The sequence below is a fragment of the Leptosomus discolor genome, chromosome 7, assembly GCF_034619465.1.
Source record: "Leptosomus discolor isolate bLepDis1 chromosome 7, bLepDis1.hap2, whole genome shotgun sequence".
In the NCBI taxonomy this organism is placed as follows: domain Eukaryota; kingdom Metazoa; phylum Chordata; class Aves; order Leptosomiformes; family Leptosomidae; genus Leptosomus; species Leptosomus discolor.
In genome coordinates this window covers 51,507,197-51,529,743 of record NC_141397.1, presented here as the reverse complement: position 1 = coordinate 51,529,743, position 22,547 = coordinate 51,507,197, and the positions used below count along the sequence as shown (strand labels likewise).

At 48.7% G+C, this 22,547-nt stretch overlaps 1 protein-coding gene across 1 annotated transcript; it reads right to left on the bottom strand.

Moving 5' to 3' along the window:
- Nucleotides 1-5,080: 5,080 nt before the first annotated feature.
- On the bottom strand, nucleotides 5,081-22,095 carry LOC104354760 (D-beta-hydroxybutyrate dehydrogenase, mitochondrial). The gene is made up of 5 exons (XM_086468204.1): nucleotides 21,970-22,095; nucleotides 18,008-18,118; nucleotides 11,401-11,542; nucleotides 7,243-7,395; nucleotides 5,081-5,562 (listed from the first exon to the last, which is right to left on the bottom strand). The coding sequence occupies exons 1-5, from the start codon at nucleotides 22,093-22,095 to the stop codon at nucleotides 5,081-5,083; spliced, it is 1,014 nt and encodes a 337-aa protein (XP_086324330.1).
- Nucleotides 22,096-22,547: the final 452 nt, after the last annotated feature.

The following is a 22,547-nucleotide window of genomic DNA, read 5'->3' as shown; positions in this document are numbered from 1 at the left end:
GACTCACTCCCTTACTTCTTTGTTGCCAAAAAGTGCTGTGAGGCAAACCACCCGCAGGGAACCAAATTAAACCACCCTGAGGGAAGTGAATGACTGCATGTTCACTGCACCATGGGCGTGATAGCTGTGCCCGAACACTGACTCAGCCAAGCACTGAGCCCAGAGCTGCCTTCTGCACCAGTGAGCCAATGCTGCCGGCCAGCCCTGCTCTCTGCGTGCCGGGAGCCGGAGATGGGCGCCCAGCGCAGCTCCTCACGGCCCTGCACGCCTCTCCCTACGTCCTGCCGAGTGCTCTGAAGAGCTGCTTCACTGTCAAGACACTGCAAGAGAAGGCACCGCATGCTGCAGGAGACCTGTGCGAGTGGCTGCTTTGTGCCTTCCCATATCTTTCACATCACTGTTTCGAGGTGAAGACACAGGTCTGCTCGCTTCCTCAAAGAGCGCCAGGGGAGAGGATGATATGGCTGTATCAGCAGCATCCCTGTGGCCCTTCCAGCACTGCTGAGAATGAATTAACTGTATCTGGCTCCAGGCCGGGCCTGGAGGTGGAGCTGGCTCTCTTACAAATTCTCATGCTATTTGTAGCATCGTTCCAATCCCCAGGGCTCAGGCTGCTGGCTGAGAAATCTGCTGGTATCAGTTTTGGTTTGTTTCTAAGACATTTCTCAGCATTGTGGTTACACAAGAAGCTGAAAACTCATGTTTCAAATCCCCAGCCAGAAGGACAGGTGCTGCCATTGCTATTTACACAGCACCGTCCTGTTCGGAGGGTCTCCAAGCTGGAAAGATAAGCCCATCCTGGGTTTTCTACGTCTTAGTTTCTAAAATGCTAAGCAAGACTCCTATTTCAGGGTGCGCTGGGTGGCACTGTTGCAGAGCTGGGTGCTGACAAGCAGAGCTCCCTGCAGCGCAGCAAGCCTGCAAAGGTGTCCTGCTCCCATGCGGTGCCCGGGCTGCAGCAGAGCGTCTGGGCCAGCATCTCTGTGCAAGGCAGGACCTCAGCGGCCTTCTCACCTGTTGTGGCTGTTCTAGACAGCTTTAGCACAGCTTCCTAATCTCCATTTGACACGTTTAACACTCGATTTTTTCCAACTGATAGTGCTGATGTTTTTCTTTGATTCTTTTTTCCTCAAGGAAGACAAGGAGCACCCCCCCCGAGGGGAAGCAGCCCACCCGAGAGGCACTGTGTCCCCACGCAGAGACCTTTGGGAGCAGGGAAAGCACCACCAGGGAAGCAGAAGTTACACAGCAGCCAGTGCCAACACACCATGAGGTGGTCATATGCATCATCTGGCCAGAAACAAGAGTATCCACTAGCTTAGGCCCACGAGGCAGAGGAGAGCAGCTGCGTAGCTAACACCCTGGCATCCCTTGCGCATTTTTTTGCCAGCGCTCAGTAACCAGACAGCACCTCCAGGGCCACCACTTGGGAAGAAAGGGGCACACAGAAATATCCTGATGGTCAACATTATCTAAATCAGCTGCCACTGCCTACAAACATTCCTCCAAATGCTGGGTCTTGCCCGCCAGCCCAGCAGTGTCAAGCACAGCTCCCAGTAGCACCACACAGCTCGCATTTGGTATAGCACACCTCCTGGCCAGCTCTGCAACTGTTTGAGACCTTCAGCCATGTCACAACAGCAAACCTAGGACATCAGCCACTTGTGACAGTGGTGAAGACTTTTGAAGCCCAGAGGAAGAAGCATACACTGCCATCCTCTGTAGCTCATTGAGACAAACACATACAGGACTACCTACCAATGAGGGATCTCCATAGCAACTTGCTGCTTCTCACCTCTGCCTGAAGGAGCCACTTCCTCTGCAGCTCTTGCCACTCAGAAGAGAATTCTGGTTTCTCTCAGCTTTTAGAGATGATTTTTATTCACTTCACCCACAATAAACTTTTTATCTTCTAAACTCACCCTTTGCTGCTAGTGGAGGTTTCATGTTGGGGCTAAACCAGGAACCACAGGTGCAATGAGGTCTGGGACACACACTGGGACTCGCCCCTGGTTTGGGACTTGGTTTTTGGTGAAGACAGAAAGAACCTGAAGCAGATTTGGAGTATCCAGACTCACAGTGCTTGCTTGGGAGACCCCAGGAGGCCCCTTGCTGTGTTAAGGTGAACCAGAACAAACATGACATGCCGGGGACCACCACCTGGTTTGCAGTGTCATCGCAGAGAACCGTGCTGATCTGAAAGGGAAAACAGAAACACTTTCCGAAGGCTAGAGGGTGCACCAAGGTGCTGGATCATCGTTGTCTTCCAAAGCATTTTGCAGAAAAAGGTAGGACACTCCCATGGCCTCAGCAGCTGGCCCTTGAAAAAAAAAGCCACAGGTACCTTTGGCAGCCTAACTCCTCCTAGGATACCACAGCAGCAATGAGCATGGACTTCCAGGGCTTTCTCTAAACGTGCTTCGGTGTCCTCCACCCGCTGCTTTGAAGGTCACAGTCAAACAGAACTGAGATTTCTTCCCTCTGTTACTCACCACCAAGACAAAAATCTGCCCTCAATGCCTGCATTAGTGTAACACTATGGTGCAAAACAAGGGTCTGGCTGCCTCAGGGAACAGATTTCAGAACAAAGTTTTCACTGGACACTGAATGGTTGCTAGAAGCTCATGGTGGGAAGGGACCTGCGTGGTCATCTTGGCTTTGCTCCACTGGCTCAGAGTTCACAGGATCATCATCACCTTACAGAAACACTTGATACTTGCTCTCCCGCACCAGTGCTCTGCTCCTCTCGACCCCAAACATCCACCCAGGCAGAAACTGGATCAGGCACTGACAGCTCACCAGAGCACTTCTCAGGGGGCAGAGGAAGGGACTGAGGCTTACATGCTGTGAAATCCTAACCCTGACCCGGCCACAAGGTCCTTGCATGGCCTTGGACCCTTCTTGTCTCCTGTCTGTGAGAAGCGTTAATCCTTATTATCAGGCAGCTGTAGCATTTGGATTAGTTACAGGCGGAGTGCTGAGGCAACAAATAAGGCACAGCACCACTCTCAGTGCTGTCACTTGAGGGAAGCCACATAAAATACAAACACACTCTGTGCATTTGCAGAGGTGTCTCTAGCTGCCTTCTGCTGATGGAATGGGTCACGCTGCCCGTTCTGCTCCAGCCAGTTCTCACTGAGCCTCCACAGTCCCACTACCTGCTGAACCACTGCCACCTCCTTAATTACTGAGCCCAATTAAATCTTGACCTCAGATTCAGAGGAGGTGGGAAAACCAATGTAGAAGTGAGGACTGGAGACACAGACATGTGCTTTACAAATCTCACAGTTTATTTTTCTCTCTGTGCAAATCAGCGCTCCTTAACATTACTTACATTTCACAGTGCAGGGGGCAGAACTGATTATAACACTGCTTAAGCTGCAGTTCAGTGGGATCATTCTGGGCCCTGGATCCCAGGCAATCTCCACATGCTGATGATCTGGAATAGAAAAGAACTACATGGCCAGCACTTGTTACTTGTAATACAAGCTACCTCCACAGCATCTCCAAGGGAAGCCTGCTTTCCTCCTCAGGCATCACAGCATTCCTGGCTGCATGCAGACTCCAAGCATTCACAGCCAGCGGCACATAAAAAGTTCACGGCACAGTTTCCAAATCAGAGCTAGCAGAGACAGATGAGGAAAGAGCAAACGATAAGCTCTTTTCACAGCCACTTAATCTCACATAGGACAAAACAGAATGAAGTTCAGCAGTGGAAGGGAAAGCTGGTCCCTAGAGTAAGAGGGTGTGGCCCCAGTGCGGCCAGCAGCAGCTGCTGGCTGCTCTGCTAGGGGTCACCACTGGGACAGAGGGAACGGGGCATGAAGCCAGGCAGCCCCAGCACTTCAAAAATTACTGAAATCCCTGTATATGGCCAACAGGAGAGACCCTTGGGGATACTCTGCAAAAGTAGCTCATACGAGTTACGAGGAGGTTCTCTGAGGAGACAATCATGTGTGACACGGAAATTTAATTGTGCAATATTAAAAAAAAAATTAAAAATTAAATGTGTCACTCAAAGTACCCTTCCAGAGCTCATAGTCAGTCCACACTGGCTGCAGTGCCCCATCACTGTTCAAGTGCAGACTGGATGAAATCAAAAATCATTTGGGACAGCAAGAGCAGCTACCTCACCAGCAAGAGGGACCCTAGCATAGGGCAGTGACATGAGGGAAGCAGGGGGACAGCTGGACAGTGTCTGTACCACAGTTAAGTAGTGCAGGCACTGGTACCAAAGGCAGCAGTCAGAGGAGTCAAAATTGTTTGCTACATCAGGTTCAACCCTGTCCCACAAGCTCATCAGCAGTGGGGTGGAGAGAGGCTGCAAGTCCCAGTATCCACAGGGACTCACTGAGGGATGGCTCTGACCTCACTCATCATTAGAAGGGCTTTTCCCTGCCCAGCCTGTCCGCAGTCGCTGGCTCTGGCATCTCCTGGCCATAGTGCTGGGAGGGAAGTACCCTGTTTTGCAGGGATCTGACCCCCCAGAGCTAGGTAACGAGGCTGTGTAGAGGCAGTGTTGCTGTTTTCCTGGAAAGAACAGACAGGCACAGCACTGCAGAGCTTCCTAGCAGCATCATGAAAACAACGGAAGGCTGTGACTGACCCATTTGCAACCACATGGAAAACTCTGCTTTTGTTTCCCATTTTAGTTTCGCCCTTGGAGACATCTCATAGCAACAGCTTTGCTCTGCTATTAGCAGCCTGTCCTTCTAAGGAAAAGCAAGAGCCTATTAATGAGCCAAATTTATCACTGGGGGAACTCTGCTGACCTGATTACACTAGCCACATATTTGACCCATTAAGTTAAACTTCCTCTGCCTCTTCCACGGTTAAACAGAAAACACCTTTCAACTTTGGTCAGGACAGCAGGGAACACAAAGAGCAAGAATTAGGGAAAAAAACAGAAAAGCCATGCTGCTCCCAGCATCCCACAACGCAAGACTTGAAGCCATAACCCAAAGTGAAAGCACACACACCTACAGGGGAGATGCATCAGCAACGGGTGCAGAACAGCCCTAAGTGAGCTCTGACCTGAGAGTATGTACAAGCACTGGAAGGATGCCTGAAGGACGGCCATCTACAGGGTGGCTCCAGGGATGTAAAGCCAGTCGGCAATGGCAGTGGGCAGGTGAGTCATGACTTGCAGCCTCACCCACCAGTAGGTCTCCATGGGATTGTAACGGTTGTTTGGGCACGGGGAAGTGAGTGCCTCGGTGATGTCATTCAAGACCAGAGACATGTCCTTCAGGCCACTGTTAACGAAGGACTTCATCAGGGCCACATGGCGAGTGAAATACTCCCTCCCGTAGTCCTCCCGCACAGTGTCGCTGGCTCCGCTCCACAGCGCCTCAGCCTGTCTGTCGATGCCGCCTGCCGTCAGGATGCCTGTTGCTGCCACGAAGTTACTGGGCTCAATGAGGATGACTCTGACACCCCAGCGGTACATCTCCTGCCGGAGGCAGTCGGAGAATGCTGCCACCCCAAACTTGGAAACGCAATAGCAGGAGCGAGAGGGACTCACCATCCGTCCCAACATGCTTGTGATATTCACCACGCGGCCTAGAGAGAAAAGAGCACGGAGAGACGATGGAAGAAGTAGCCAGAACATCCCAGTAAAAAGGTGCTTCATTGGAAGATGCTGATTTGTAACATCTGAATCTTGAAGAGGCATCCAAATCCCCTGTCAAGAAGCCTTTCTCTCCTGACTCAAGCAAGGCTAGCCTCTGCTCCGACCTCCTCCGTGGACGGTACACATGCCTGCCTCTGTATTAAAAAGGATTTACAAAGCATAAAAGACATTCCCCTCCTAATTTCCAAGTAGGGAAGCACCCAGATCTTCTGAGGCTACTAGCTGTGTGCTCTCACATCAGTGTTCCCCACTCCTGTGTCTTGCTAGAGAAGTGTTTAACCTCTCAGCTAGCAGTGTTACCAGAGGGAAAGCACACAACACGGCATGATGCCATACAAGCATTCTGGTTCCTTCTGTAAGCACGACAGCTCATCTGCAGCCACTCTGCCTAACACAGCTACACGCTTCTAGACCTGAGCTGGATGGCAGAGAACCAGCAGAGGTTTCTCTCTCTGAACCTGTACCATGAGCAGCACAGCTTGCTCACCTAGCTGGCCAGCCGGGAGTGCCTAGAGTGCTACATGCCTGGGACAAATGGAGAGGAGAGTTGACGTGCTGCTGTCTACAGGGCAGTGAAGAGCAATTGACCCAACTCCCACCAGCAGCCCACGCCAGCTCGGTTGCAGAGCTCTGGCAGCTTGTGTTAGATCGTGTACCGCCCAGGTGCAGCGACAGCAGTGGTCGCTCCTCTGTGGGTGGCTCTGTCCTTCCCCAAGATAGGATGTGTGCAATTACGGTTTCAGATGCGCTTACAAACAGGCCCTTGAAATCTCACCAGCTATTTTTACAGAGAGGGTTTTCACAGCCATGGAGCATGACACCCTTCTACAGCTTGAAATTTCAGCTGAGAAACAAGTGGGTGGCTCTGCTTTCTTATTCTAGACCTAAGTGCAGCTTGAAGGGACTGAGACCACTTGCTGACCTAATGGGTAAACTACCTTTTGTAGTGAGATGGGGCTTGTTTAGTGGGTACTTGCTTTCTGCAAATGGCATCTGAGCAGCCTTCTCAATAAAACCCCTTTCTGTCTCCACAGAACACACAGCTGTGCCAGCATTCTCCTACACAGGCTAAATAAAGCAGCTCTTCAGAGTTCTGCTTATACATATTTTATTTTACTTTTTAATATAAACCAAAGACTTTTGATAATACTGTTGTCTTGTAGGATATTTAAAATGGCTATTATTGACTACCATTTATTCCACCACTACCGCTCTGCAATCATCTGTGAATTAAATAACATGAAGGTAGAAGATTCAGTTATCCAAACACAAGCACTTGGTGGACTCTAGAGGCCAGGATTATCTTGTCTGGCCTCCAGTCACTTTTTCTGAAGGGGGCCTGGAGTCCTGTGTCATATGTGCCAGCACTGCACAGAGATGTCTGATACCCCAGGACGTTTATATAGCACCTGCACCCAAGAGTGGCCTGTACTACCAAACGCTTACACAGCGTGTTGAACCCTGCTGTCTGGTTTGCCTGCATACCTGAAACACCCTCCTTGGACCGCACAGGCGTTACTCAAAGCACAGCCTGAGTCATGATTTTTAGCTACATCTCTTTGCTGTGCTGCAAAAGCTCTCTGAGTCTTGCCACACTGCCCAGCATGTACCTTTAGCTCTGCGAATGAGGGGCAGGAAAGCTTTCGTCACCCTCACGGTTCCCCACAGGTTGATCTCTGCCACCTCCTTGTAGTTGTCCAAACTTGCAAATTCCACCTCTCCGAAGGTTGAGACACCAGCGTTGTTCACCAGGCCCCACAGACCTGCCAACAGACACACGGTCAAAGAGTGGACAAGGGAGAGTGTCACAGAGAAGCAGCTTTCCTTGTTGTTCAAAGTAATCCAGCCCCTTGACAAAGAACTGGGCACTTCTGTAGAAAAACAGTTGTGGAGAAAAAAACAGTAAGGATATGAAATATACTCTTGGTACACCAGAAGCAAAGCCAGTGGGGCTTGTTTGGAGCGCCAGGGAGAGCGATGGGGTCACACAAGCATTGCGTCCTTGAATGTCTCCGCTAAGGTCAAATGCTGTCCCAAGGCTTTGTACGGCTGGATGTGGCTGACCCTCTTTTATGCCTCCTGTGGGTTCCAGGTTTGTATTCACCCAGTGACATTATCACGGCTTTTGCAATTTGAAGGCGGCTGGACCCTCCCTCAATTTGAAAAAAAAAAAAAAAAAAAAAGAAAGGAAGGAAACCAAATTCTTCTATTTCTAAATCCCCTGCACATCTCTGACTCACTGTTTTGGAGAGCCCATGGTATTGATCTGCAGGTTCATGGCCTGCCTAACAGCTGCTGTATTTTAGTTCAGTTATTTGGTTTCCCTCAACCCTAACTACAGCAGAAGATGGCAAACTTACAACCAACCCTTAGAACTACTAGAATTCAAAAACGAATGTCTTTTGTGCATGCAGTCCTGTCAAAAGTCAATTTGACTGCACTTACCAAGAGTTTCTGCACTGAGCCCCCCCTTACATGTCCAGGACTTAGCAGGTCACCGAGGACTTGACGTTTCGAAGCAATTACTGCAGAAGTCCCTGTGACAAACATTTGTAGGACTGAGCCCATACTTTGTGAATTTGTTGAAGCACAGGACTATGCAGCCATAAACGGCAGGAGGAGCAAACAGAAGAGCTGGAACAAGATAACAAGAGTTGCTCCCCATTAGATGTTCTGCCATACACCATGGTTATTTTTCACTGTGTAAGTACTTAGCTGGAATTGGGGCCCCCTTTCTACTCCCTGACCTTCCTCTTACCACCAAGAACACACATGGGGCTAAGACGGAGTCTTCACATCCAGGGAGCTCTGACATTGCTATCAAAAGTGCCCACGTCATGCCACCCTGTTGATAAAACTTATCAAGCTCTCTCTCAATTTTTTTGGGGCTGTTTTCCCTGCCTCTGTTCCATAGCTTCCCTGCCCTGATGTATGAAAGTCTTTTAATAACTTCCAGCCTATGTTTATTCATAGTCAGATAGTAACCATGCATTGTACCAAACACAGCCCTCTAAGCAAACAGCAATATTCTACCATTGCCCAATAAATACTGATGGAATTTATCCTCCTGGTGCATTTACAAACACCAACATGCCCTTGATAGACTGGCTCTCTACTCTCACACCAACCCTAGAAACCCTGCCCCATTCCCAGCTAAGTTCATTTTCCCTGAAGGCTGCTGAGCAGCTGTATGTAACAGACCAGAGAAGGTCATGTCCTACCGAGTGATAACAGTGCATTAACCATCCCCTCATGGTCCGTCCCAGAATGGATTTGCCTATTACGCTGCCACCATTCCCACATCTTCCATCTCTCACATGGTGATCCCAGCACCTCTTTTGCCCTGCACACCACTCTGACACACAGCAGTGAGTATTACTCCAGTTCACTGCCTGCATCTCTATCCACCTCCAGAACAACCTTTTCCCATCCCCACCAAGCCGCAACAGCCCCAGGGGCTGTTTGGGATAACAGCTATGTCGTGGCCTGCAGCAAAAGCCAAGAAAACATCTTGCTCACATATCCTTACTTCTGTTTTCATTAACTCAAGTATCTAAATGCTGCAGTCAGGTAGTTCTGCTCCTGCTCTGCCCAAGATCCCCTGCCAGTTGCTGCTGCATTTACTGAAGCTGCCAGCTTTAATGGGTCAAGATAACTCTGAAATTCACGCTCATCTGGCAGCCAGCATAGCATCTCAGCCTGAATGGGGTCCTCTGTGCTGCTGCAAAGCAGGCTCTAATCACTAGCAGGAGGACCATAAAAACAGGACATCTGATGGTGTAATTTCACCAGTTACAAGAAGCTATGCAGAGCAAATTTGACAGGGATTTATCAAAGACCACAAAAGACTTAAACTGCCAGTCCCAAACTGACCTCTGCAGAGTATTCCTGATTCTAAATTTCCCTACAACGATTTCCCACTTCTTGGGTTATGAGGTTAGATTCAGGGTCATTCATGAAGACATTATTTACAATAGTTCATTCTTGGAATTTCATTGCTCACCGATCAGGTCACATTACGTACAGAACAAAATGCTGATAGGTACCCCGTCACGAGGCTGTTTGCTGGATAGCAGTGTGTTTACTGAGCAGAGCCTTATCACTATTATTTCTTTAGTGTCAACAATACAGTGGGAACTGCATAAGATTGAAAACAAACAGCAGCACTCCTATCAAAACGAGTTTAGCCTTAAGCACACAGCACAGGGAGAAGAGGTATAAATGTACAGCGCAAGAACTGTTGTGCCCTAGCTCCTCTGGGGCCACGCTCAGTGTGCAACAAGCACCTCTGTGCAAAGCACTTCAGTCTCAGTAGTCCCAGCACTTATTTATTGAGCACTATTTATTCACAACCCCCAAACCTCAGTCACACTGATGAGCCTGAAAAGAAGCCTTTGCTGCTTTGCACACTGTGCTGGAGCAAACAACTACAGGATAAATCTCTCAAGAGCCGGAGTAACCAGTCCAACTTGCTAATCAAGGATACAAGACTTCTCTGTCCCTGCTACACACACGGTTTTGCAAACACTGCTGCATTTATAGAAGAAACAGAGCAGCTCCCTTACAAGCTTTCACTCAGTGGGAAATGGCTTTGTGCCACCACTGCTGTTGCTGGTCTCTTCAGGAAAAGCTTGAGAAGTTGTGAAATGCGTGACGAGGGCTGGGTGACTGTGTAGGAAGAAAAATCATGCAAAGAGAACATGTGTGGGATCAGAGATTGTACGTAATTCGGTTACATTTCATATGCTTGTTTTAGGAGGAAGGGTGTGCTCACATAATTTGCATGAGGATTAGAGCTATTGTTATTTACTAGCTTTATACTTGCTATGAATAAAGACAGACCCATGGCAGTCTCACCCAAGCTTCAAGAGGAGCAACTACCTTCCAGCCACATGCCCCTTAAGACTTGGAGCCACAGATGTGAAACTTCAGTCCACCCTCAGCCTGGGTCTACAGCTGCTCTCCAGCTGCTTGCACAGAGGCTGCAGGGAAACCTATGCAGGGCAAGAAGCCTCACAACCTCACCACATGGGAAGAGGTTAGGTGACGTCACACCAGGCTCCAACTGTAAGCTCACATTCCACTGCTGAACCACTTCCAAGAAGGAAAGTAGCATGCAGAAGGGACTCCTATCTTCTTTCACCCGCTCTTAGGTCCATGAGTTGGTCTTGTGCTTAAGGTGGCATGTAGATAAGGTGCTGAGTCCACCCTGGACCCTGCCTCACACCACCTCTGCAATGCTGCACGGCAATCTGAAAGCACGGATTGACCTGGCTGAAGAATAACCCAGGTTTTGGGGCAGGTCAGTTTTGTGCCCCAGCTCAGCACTCAGTTACACGAACAGGTTGTACCAGCACAGCAGAGGGGACAGCACTAAGCAGCCAGGGTCCGTCACCCTTCACTTGCAGGGTCACTACAGAAGGGTCTCTGTGAGCCAGGCTGCAGCAGGAGCACCAGGAGGGGATCAGGCTCTGGCCATCCTATGCTCTTCACAGACACTCCAGGAGAAAGACCCAGGCTTTTGTGGGCTTGCTACCACCCAGCACTTTTTAAGGGATGTAGAGTTAGAGCCTAATCCCCCAGTCTCTTTCCACATGACCAGAACATCAACAGCAGGACAATTCTCCTCACCGACCTGGGTACAGCACTGCCTGACTGCCAGCCACACACTGTCACTGGCCTCTGGGCTTATTAAGCCTCTTCTGGCGGGCGGTACAGAGGGAATGACCTGGCCACTGTGTGCTGGAAGCACAAAGATCCCTGCATACCTTCCTCTGGCTCCTTCAGGGTCCTCTTCACAAAATCCACAGCCTGTGCCACCTCCTGGTCACTGCACACATCCATCTGTAGCACTTGCATGCGATCTGACTTCACGTCCTTCAGCTCCCTGGCTCCATCTCCATTCTTGTTCTGTTCAGCAGAAAAGGAAAGCGAAGCTATTGAAATTGCACGCAGAGGTGTAAACCTGGTACACAAATAAGCACATAAGCCACACGAACCAGCATGCAACCCACAGTCATCTTCCTATTCCCTCCAGCACAGCTCCTACATCTGCATCAGTGACCCACTGCTCTAAAGGGCCACAAAGCTCCTCCTGTCAGCTCCTCGCATGAAGGGTTTGACACCCGTAACGTTGTGAAATACTGTGCCAGCCTGGCATAACCATGGGTGACTCTCCACTGCCTTGGTCTCCATGGCCTGCAGGCAACATAGCCAACACTTCCATGGAAATCAGTCAGATTTTCTAGGCTTAAAAGAAAAAGGCTAATTAGGCACTGTACTCATGTCATCCCCAAACGCTGCCTGGCTTCTAATGAAATTGTATTGTCAGACCACTTTGAAAACAAGACAGCAGGGACACCTTTGGCATGCCTAACAGCAAATAGTCTGATGCTACAGGATGCAGCAGGAAACATTTACAGCTGAACCTATATAATAATATTTTGCTCTTACTACACAGCAGAACAGGATGCTCAGGAATACATGCACAGTAGAGATCTGCCACAGAATGACAAGATTACAGACATGAGGCATGAAAGGAGGAGATTCTGGCTGAGGAAGCAAGAACAAGTCTTTTTTTTCCACACTAGAAGTAATAAGAATGTGATGGTTCTGCTTTCCTTTCTGTCCTTTCCCTTTCTGTCTGCTCTTTTCCTCTGCTGCAATCATTAGAGATTCTGTTATTATTGTGGGTTTGTTTTCTTTAGTCAAACATAAACATGGTTCAAATTCCAAATTTTACCTGGTCACTACAAGACAGCATTGCTGCCTAAGCCTTACAGCCTTGCTCAGGTGATATATAACGAAGAAAAGCAAAAAAAGCACAGATTAACCACGCAGTTCCACAGTAGGATCGAGATTTAATTCACCAAACTACTCTGTGAATCACAGGCTCTGCCTCCTTAGGGAGGAAGAAGTTATGAATTGGTGAGTCACCACGCCTGGCTGCCACTCTTCCTTTGGCACTCAATACCAACTCCCACAGCACAGGGGCAAACAAGGCGAACAACCCTCCCACAGTCACCTGCTCAGCTGCCTCTGCAGCCAGGCTGATGTAAAAAATGTGTAACCGCTTAGTTTTTCTATACATATCTCAGGTTCTTTAATGAATATAGCATACATCATCTCATCTCCACCTTCAGTCCAGCGATCGATGATGTCTAATGAAGGAAAAGAGCTGAAATGTCCTTAACAGCCTTGAGCAAAACAGGGTAGCCCTCTTAAAAATCAATATATAGTTACACTGGCATTACAACAATAGTAGGAACGAGTTGCTGGGCCAATAGTTGCATATCATTTCACAGATGACTTATTTCCAGGGATCACAAAACCAACAAATAAAGACTTGAAGCTTTTCTAATATACATCAAACACAGTGACATGCTGTGTCTAGCCCTCTTCTCCAGCTATGAAAAGAATCTCTGAAAGTGGCATTACAAGTAGTTAATAAAGAGTCACCAAAATATTATATTCCCTTTGAAATGGGTGAGGGTTGTGCGATGCCTCTCTATTTCTGGAAGATGCTCTTGCATCTCACTGAGTTAATACACAAAGCACCTTTCAGCTACTTAACAGTGAATGAAGTGGAGCCAATTCAGCTTGGAAAGAGATTTACTGTAACTATATAGAAACAAAACCATAACTATATCTGTACTCAAGCATCAGTTGTCATTTCAGAGAGCTGAAACACCTTTCCCTACAGGTTTTTTATTCTTTCATAATCCTTATAAACTAAAGAAGACACATTTCCACTGTTTTTTGAGAAACAAATAGGCCAGCAACTTAAAAACCCAGTATAAATGTTTTTTATTATTCATATTGAAACGAATTTTCCCCTGTCACCAATGCAACTCAATCTGCAAAGTTACATTCCCAGCTACAATTTATTCACTGTTGACAAAACATATTGATTTTGGAAGACTGACTTCAATACGCCTTATCAATTGGAATCACTTTTCATAGTTGCAGACACCACCTCAGCCACTATTTAACTGTAAAACAAATTGCTTAACTCATGCCCAGAAAATCTCTTCACAAATGAAGCAGCCATGCATTTTTACGGAAAAAAGCGAACATCATCTTATGTTCTGTGGTCTTCAGGGGCTGTAAGCACATTCCCCGCCCAAATACCCACATGGTACTTCCTCCTTGTTTTTTAAAGCTAGATTTGCTGCCTGGAAGAATATCCGGAGCAGTTCCTGCAGGAGCAGCCAGGCTGGCCTCCCTGGGATGGCCCTTGTGGCCTCGAGTCTCACCAGCAGGAGCCACGCAGCAGCACAAGTTGAGCGGGGTCCTGGCAGCCATGGCCCAACTGCTCCTGCAAAACCCCTTTCCCCCTCCCTTTGCTGTCACTTTTTTTTGTCTGACTTTTGTCCTCTCAGAAAAGCTCCCAGCTTCCCCTTCCCAGTTCCATCAGAGCTGAAAGCTGCTCTGCTCCAGCTCAGCTTGCTGCCCAAGTACTCTCCAGAGAGGCTGTCAGTGGGACTTTGCCATTTCTTCCCAGCTATCTCATTTCCCCTGGTTATCCTGCCCTCGCAGCCCTGCACGGCTCTGCCTGCCCACCCCACCCTTGCCTAGCAGAGGCTGCTCCTGGGTGGCGAGCCCGACGGCCGCACAAGCCCTCTCCACCCAGCAAAAGAGCATTAGAGCCTTGCTCCAGCTCTCGGCTCTCTCCCCTTCCCCTCGCTCACTCCTCTCCCCTGCTCTGATTCGGAGGATCCCAATGCAGCTGGTGCTAAGGACAGGCAGATCACACAGGGGCCTGTTAGCAAGAGAGCCCTCCTGTAGCGGACCAAGCCATAGCTTTTTCCCTGGGAAGCTTGCAGGATTCAGGATTAGGTCCTGGCAGGCTCTTGGGCACCCACAGTGACATGTCACTGGGAATCAGGAAGCCATGAACACAATGCTGAACACCCGTGGATCCGGCTGGCTTGCTCCTTCTGCGCCAGTTTGCCCCCGCCCTGCTGCTGCTTATCCACCCGCTCCCTTCCTGCTTGTCCTGGGCAGAACACCTCGTACTTGTCATTACTGGATCCCACCTAACTGATTTCAGACTCCGTCCGATCTATTAGGATCATTTTGAACCCTATTCCCGGAAGGGCCTGCAATCTTTCCTACTTGGCACCATGCGCATTTCTTTCCAGGTGAACTCTCTATTCCAGAGCTCACTGCCAAGAAAATTTCCCTGGGACTGAACAGTAATGACAGGCTTAGAGTGTAAGTTTGCTCAAGAGACTACCATGAAGGACTGTTTCAAAACCCTTATTCAGGATACATTTATTCCTTCCCCTTTAACCACTCTGCTGCTCAGCCAGAATGAGATTAGATTGATAGGGAACAGTCTGTGCTTCGTAAACTTAACCAGACAGTGTGTATCACACTACGATCTAGACATTTGTAAAATTGACAGATCAGCGTGTTGCAGCTTCATCTAGCACACTGAAGGCGAGCTGCCTGGTTGGCAATTCCAGAGGTCTGTCACCTTTGGGAAGAGAAGTACAATATATGGTCTCTTTCAGCCTTCTGGAAATCCCCTGGCCTCCAGGTACTCCTGAAAATATCACCCATGGGGCAAAAATCACAATGGCTTATCCTTTAAATGCTCTTCAGTAGGTTTTGTCACACATGGTGAAATTGAACGCTTACATAAACATTCCCTGTTCTTTTCCTTTTCTTGCCTGCAGTCTTCATGAAAACTGCTGGCAGTAGGCATCTGAAAACAATTTATCCTTATTTTCCAGTAAGATCAAAGAAAACAAGATGAGGATTTCAACTTTTTCTGTATTTTCTACTTTTCAGGTTACTTTGTAATCAATTTCTGTGTGGTTTCCCATCTTAATCCTGATATATTAACAGAAACTTTCTCTGTGGATTTACTTGTCCTCGCAAAATGAAATCCCTTTTGCACTTGATCCTCTCCAGTTCTATCCCAGTTTGTTTGCAGTATTCCTCTTATTCCTCCTATAACTTTATTTTTGACTGTCTGATCATTAAAAAGCTCCTGAGGCACCTGAGAGTGTACCATCTTGTATGTAATGCAAGAGCTTTCTGTGGTGGTTAGTACATCACGGATCCTTAATTCTCCATATAAAAGCAGGCAAGTACGTGACGATGGAATGTGTGAACTAATAGCCTGGCATCTGCTCTACAACTGCCCCTGTACCTGATCTGACCCTGCAGTGAACCTACAGCAGCTCACACTTCTCTCATGACAGGGTAAGTTTCCTTGCATTTGCCATGAGCAGTTACATGCACACTGCCAGTTACCACAGGGTAGCTGCATCCTTAGCCACGCCACGTGCACCCCTTGACTTACCAGCAATAACCACTCATATGCTCATACCTTGACCTTCACAAGTGATCTGACCTAACAGCTCCCTGCCTTCACTGATGTTTCCTGCTTCTTTTGGATCCATCATCCTTTTCTGTAGTCACTATATGCTTTCCTTTTCTTGGAGCACTCAGCTCTCGATTTATAAACATTTTCATTCCATGCACATTCTGCCATTAGGTTTTCAGTAAGCTCCTGCTCATCAAAATTTAAATTCCTAGGCTATTATTATCTCCCTCAACCATCTAAAACACAAGGCTGTTCTATGACAATGCTGGCTCTCCCAAGAATCATAGAAAGCATTCGGCTGTAATATTTTTGCAACAGCTAGCCAGACAACTGTGTTACCACCAGACCATATCTTTCAGATGCACCTAACAGCAGGGAAGACAGCACTAACAACCCAGGGGGGATGGGGACGATGAGTGAAATCGTGGGCCTTCAAGTCCAGGTCTCCTGGAAACTTATGAACACACAGAACAAGAAAAATCACGTTCTCCCACCCTCTGCCCCTTCAGGGTCAAGTGCTCAGTTAATCTCTTGAAAGCCACCTGCAGATCAACTATGACTGCTGATGCATTTTCCACTTCCACACAGAATACAAGTACGGAACCACAAAAATTTTGGCTCCAAGTAAGAAGTTGCCAACCCAGATCAGAAGGGATGCTGAGAGCTGCCCGACCATTCTGGGACAAGTAATAATCAAGAAGTAATTTTATAATCAATGTGATAAAGAAGTAATTTTTTTTTTCATTAATAAAGCAGGGCTCACTTTGGAAGCATTTAGTTTCTTTATGTGGCTTCAAGTGGAGCCTGGCCCTCTCTGCTCTGCACTAGTGTGCTGCCTTCTGAACAGCCCTCTCAGACCACCCTATCTCCCCTCTCCTTTCTGTTCCCTACACTTGCTGCTCTGCAAAGTGAGCGCCTGACTTGCTATCACCAGAGACAGGCATCCCAAAGCAGCGTATGACATGATTACTAAAGGATTTACAGAGCCTCCACATGGAAATTTCCAAATAGTGGCAATTTTCCAACAGGACTCTCTTGCTCTCAACTTACGTAATATGTCAGCTGATAATAACTTTCCCTTCTGGTGTGGTGGAAGAACGTAACCTCCGCTGAGATCACACAGGCAATGAAGGCCACCTTTTTTTGTTTGTTCTTGTCCTCCACACTACTCAAGAATTGGTGGTCATAACTCCCTAAGCACCTGTGCAGAAATGGCTGTCTTCAAACAAAGAAACAAGTGGGTATGAACTGCTTTTGAACAAATCAGGTTGGAAATTACGTGAGCTTTGACTATCAAAACAGCAAAAAAGCATAGTAAGAGTAAAACGCCGTCAGGAACGTGACTACAGCTGGCCCAGTTCATAGAGGATTACATAACACAGTTACCTGCAAGAGCAGGGACTGGAATGATGGGTCTGCAGCCCCTTCTGATTCAGTGTGCCTAAACTGATCTCTTAAAACAAGTGATGCCATCTGCCAAACACAAGTGAAAGAGATATCAGAAAGGTATGGTAAATTTGTTTATTCAGCCATCCAGAAACTGAATAGCTTCTACAGAAGCTGCAGAAGCACAGTTTAGAAGATGCTTTGGAAACAGAATGTGAACAAGGCAGGAGAGGAGGCTTGGAGATGAGTTTGAGGAGAGTATCCCCAAAGGAAAGTGACAGAATGAAAGACAGCAACAGAGATGCCAGGGAAGCCAGAACGCCATAATGCCATGGCAATCTTGGACTATCAGATTTATTGAGCGTGTTGTGGTATTGCTGAGAGGCTTCCAGCAGTGAACAGTGCCCTGCTGCTCAAGCTACCATACAAACATGCAGTTGACAGACAGTCCCAGCCCTGGAGAGCTCAGAATTACAGGAATGACAAGATGCAACAGGCAGATGAAGCAATGGAAGATGTAACGATCCATGCCCACTGCACTTCCCTCAGGTCTTGGGCTAGGGTAAACAGAGGCTGCAGATGAAGATGCTGTCACTTGAGATGCATTTTTCTCCCATCAGAGAAGAATCCTGATCAATATTACTACTCACCACAAGCAAGCATCCAGCAAAAACAGTAAATCCTTTTGCATGAAGCTGTTTTGCCAAGGCATGTCCAAAACCTTTGTCACAGCCTGTTATTAGCACCGCCTTTCCTTCAGCCTGTGTGGGGAAAAAGTAATACGGCATCACCAGATATCGCAGTGCTGCAGGCACCACCAGCACCCAGCGACACAGCACAGGAGCAGCTTGCAGCCCTGCAGCCAAGGCCAGCCAGTGTTTAGGAGGTACAACTCCAGCTGCAAGTCACAGTGGCCACATACCTGTCTGCACACTAACCTGACCACAGTCTAAAGCCAGCAATTTCAGTGGAGCTTCTGCTGGGTCAACTAGTGTAAATGAGGTGACAATACTCCTGTGTATAAACACAACCAGCTCCCAACTACTGTGAAACCCTGAATTTATTCAGTTGCTGGTCTGTAACAACTTGTGTTGCCTTGACACCCGATCTAGAACAGTAACTCTTTCTTTCAGGTATCAGTGGCCAAAGCAGAACAGAAACATTTTGAAAGAAGTTAGTGATCTACCAGCTCATAGGCATTATAGGAAAGAGCAGCACAGAAAAGAGCCAAATGATAGCATGTCACCTGCTTGAACTGTACAGCAGCTCTTTTAACTGCAGTGACTCTATTCCCCACCTACTCCCACTCTATGCGGTACTTTCCATGCCATATTTTAGCATTCAGGAATGTGACTACAGGTTAGGGTTTCCAGTTTCTGAAACACTGCAGTCTTAACAGGAACAACTTATCAAATCCCACAGTTCTCTCCTACATTATTATTATCTTTTGACTGATGGATAAATTGAGAAAGAAGATTTGATACTCCATCTGGTATGACACAACAGGCTTGTGATAGATCTGAAAACAGAATCCCAAGTCCCAAAGAGAAGCCTGTAGCTAAACACTGCCTATTCACCTTCTTTGCTTGAAACATCTCTCTCCTTGCTCTCCTCACCACAGCTCTGAAGCAATGCGCTCCTAACGCTCAACTCAACTAGCAGCACTCAACTGTGGTGCTGCACACTGCTCCAGACTGAAACCATATTCATGAAGCAATAACATGATACAGTAATAAAGATCTCAAGAATGCAGTAAGGAAGGGAGGTAACTTCCATCTCTGTGGAGGTATCTGCAACTAATAGTCCCTATTACTGTATTAACAGCAGCTGAAATATGAACAGTTGTGTTTTATACTACTTATGTATGAATTGCACCGGCTTGTCCAGCCACTTTTTCACACAGAAATGGGGCAATCACTAGTGTTCTCCGAGTTCTTGTTTTGCTGACATGCATGGTAGTGAAGTGGCAATAAGGAATAATTACAGGGTAATAGCAATCAGAGTATTACTGCACAAACTCAGGACGAGCCTAAACAGAGCCATATGCAGATAAGCTATACCCTGTCCTGTAACTCACGTTGAAGTTACTGCTTTCAAAGGGGAGTAATGATTTGAAGTTGAAACGAGAACTAATCAAAAGTCTATCCTGCATTTATCATACAAACACCCACAGTAACATCGATTCCTACACTCAGACAAAGAGCACCCAGCTCTTTAGGAGGGCTAGCCCTCCTAAAGCTCTGAAGGTAGCTACAGCTAAAGGACAAAAGACAAGTGAGAATCAAATATACGGTGCTCAGTCTTAGTTTATAGTGACCACTGCAAGAAAGATGAGGATCAAGTATGAACCAGAATTTTCCAAGGTTACCTCCCACAATAATTCAGCACGCCCATGGAAAAGAAAGGGTTTGACTTTTTTCTTCTGCCTCACCTCCTTAGACCCTTTACCTCTGAATCCTGAAGACAAAGGACTTTCCAAAAGAGTGGGAACTCTGCAGGAGATAAGGAGCTGCAATCACTTCCAGAAGCCATGATGGGCAAACAGAAAAGATACCCAATCCTCAACCATCATTAGCTCCTTCAGCAGCCAGTCTGATAAGGACAGAGCTCAGCTGCAAGAAGTAAAAGCAAATGGCTGGGCAGTGTTGCTGTATGCATCTAGTTTTAGCTCTCAGCAGCTGGTTTGCTTGCTTTGGTCAAAAAAACCTCAACAAAACCAAACAAATCAAACCAACAAAACATAGACAAAAAGGAGGAGGTTTAAAACTCCCCTCAGCTGTCTATAATGGGGTGAAAAGTGAGGAACAACTTCAGAATAAGAAGGTTCTGGTGATTATTTGTTAATTATTTTCTATTACCCTAATTGCTGGTAATAAAACATATGACTACAGTAGCATGACTTATAATGGACCAAGGCCCCAACAGCACTAATGACTGTTCAAAAACCCAAGGGATGTACTAGGTCTCACACCTGTAGCTGCCCCTGGCTTTGTGCCATGTCTGGTCGACAAAGAGCTCCCAGGGATGAGAGAAGGGAGCAACCCTGTTCCCAGCCAAAAAGATCTTCACCCAAAAAGCTCAAAACACGGAAAAGCCCGATCATCCTTATCTTTTGAAAGACCCAAGATAAGGCCTAATGGGCCTTGTTCCTGGAGTTTGATAAGGTCAGTCTGCAGCTTCGTTTGACACAGTGCTGAGACAGGCAGAGAGGACCAGCTATCACCTCTCAAGCAGGCATCACCGTGACCTTAATCAGTGTTTTGAGGAACTTCAGGTGCCTCACTCACTAACGGTCACACAGCGCTCTCAGGAAATACACACAGGAGACACACTTGGGTACAGTGCTGCCAGGGCACCTGTGACCTGCTAGAGTGCAGGGTAACTTCTTGTACTGGAAGTGCTGCTGTGGGCAGGGTAATACTGTCTGTATTCTGTGTTGTTCACAGCACTGCAGCACACATTCCACACAGTTCAAAAAGCGCCAGCAAGGCTTTTAACCTGCAGCCAGCTCAGGTACACACACTTTGCTAGCTTTTCCTACTGGGATACGATTGCTTTGTTAAGTAGTAGAGTTTATTTTACTCATGCAGGTGATCTATCAAAATTATATGCATCTATTGCAATAGAGGCTAAGGAAAGCAAAGCTACTTTCTCAGCCTGTCTCTCTGAACAATGTGGGAACGCGCCATGCTTGCCTAGCATTTATCTTCTACTGTGTCACTTGTTTTCTGGATCATCTTCCCTTTTAAGCCTCCTGTTGACCAACTATCTGCTTGTCATCAAACAGATTAATTTGAAGATGAGAGCAGTTACACAGTAAACTCTGCTTGTTCCTTTTTTTCAGTTGGGCAGTTGAGATTTTCAATGTCGGGCAAGGGAACTGAAAATATTCACTAAAGGGAAGGTATTTTCTCAGGTGGGACAGAGATGGGGAACATCAGAGGAGCAGAGTGGATGGAAGAAGAACAAAGCGGGAGGCTGCAAACGGGCCAAAGCTGCTATCTGGCCGTTTCAGAGGGGCAGGACCGAGCTGGAGGCCCTAGAGCAAACCACGTTCACTTGCAGGTTCTTTCCCGCGCCTGCAGAAAACTTGTCTGGAGCATAAGCAAGAGCTAGGTTAAACCTCAATCCAGTGAAAGAGCCCCAGACATTTTGTGTTATTTTTAAAAACGTGTAAGAGTGACTGCTTATTCAATTCTGTTCCCTTCGCATGGCCGTTTTTAATCCCTTGCGCTTAACCTCCACACTTAAAGAGTACTGGAACAAAGTCCACGCACCCACGGCTTCACGGACCCGGCGAGGGAGCGCGGGCCCCGGGCGAGGGGCCGGCCGCCTGCCCGAGGCTCGTCACAGCTCGCCATTTCATCTCCCCTCGCACGGTCCGCGCTAAGCCTCCACTAGCGCAGCCGCCAGCTCCGGCAGCGCCGTTCCAGCTGCCTACAAGAGCCACAGGCGCGACGCCTCAGCCCCGGCCCCGTGAAACGGCCGCCGGCGCCAGAGGCGGGCCTGATGGCGTGGCGCCATTTTGAGCCCCGGGGGAGCCCCCGGCGACCTGCCCCTGGCGAGCCCCAGAGGGGGCCGAAGCCCCCCGGCCCCTCGCCGCGGTACTCACGGGCAGGGCGCGGCGAGCCCGCCGCGGCAGGAGGAGGAGGAGGAGGCGACGGGCCAGGCACCGCCCGCCGCCCGCCAGCAGCAGCGCGGCGCCCAGCGCCAGCAGCAGCATCGCGGGGCCACGCATGGCCGCAGCCTATCGCCGCCGCCGCTCGCGCCCGCCCCGGCCCTTCCCCCGGCCCGCCCCCTGCCGCGCCCCGGCAGCCGGGGCACCGGCCCAGCCTCATTCAAACGGCAGCAGCGCCCGGCAGGCCCGCCGGCTCCAGGTAACGCGCGGCTGGCCCGCTTCCTCGGGGCCTCGGCGGGAGGGGGGGGGGGGGGGGGCGGCCGGGCGGGCCGAGTGGCGGCGGCAGTGGCAGGCCGGGCCCCCGGCTGCCGGGCCGCCCGCTGACCTTGCCCGCCCGTGGGGAGGGGGGCGATCCGGGCGCGGGGCGCTGGCATCTCCCCGGCGCGGCCTCCCGCCACAGCCCGCCCCGCGCCGCTCACGCGTGGGAGGCCGCGCCCCTCGCCGCGCCCCGCCTCTCCCGCGGGGCCGCCACGCACTCGGGCGCCCTTGGCGAGCCCCGGGAACCCGTTCCG

What these genes read in the sequence shown, in the direction of transcription:
- LOC104354760 (XM_086468204.1), bottom strand. Translation starts at nt 22,095, where the DNA reads ATGCGTGGCCCCGCGATGCTGCTGCTGGCGCTGGGCGCCGCGCTGCTG. An exon ending in GGGCTCGCCGCGCCCTGCCC is followed by an intron (nt 18,119 to 21,969) that starts GTGAGTACCGCG and finishes TTCCCCACACAG; the next exon opens with GCTGAAGGAAAGGCGGTGCT. An exon ending in CCTCATTCGCAGAGCTAAAG is followed by an intron (nt 5,563 to 7,242) that starts GTACATGCTGGG and finishes TTTTCTCTCTAG; the next exon opens with GCCGCGTGGTGAATATCACA.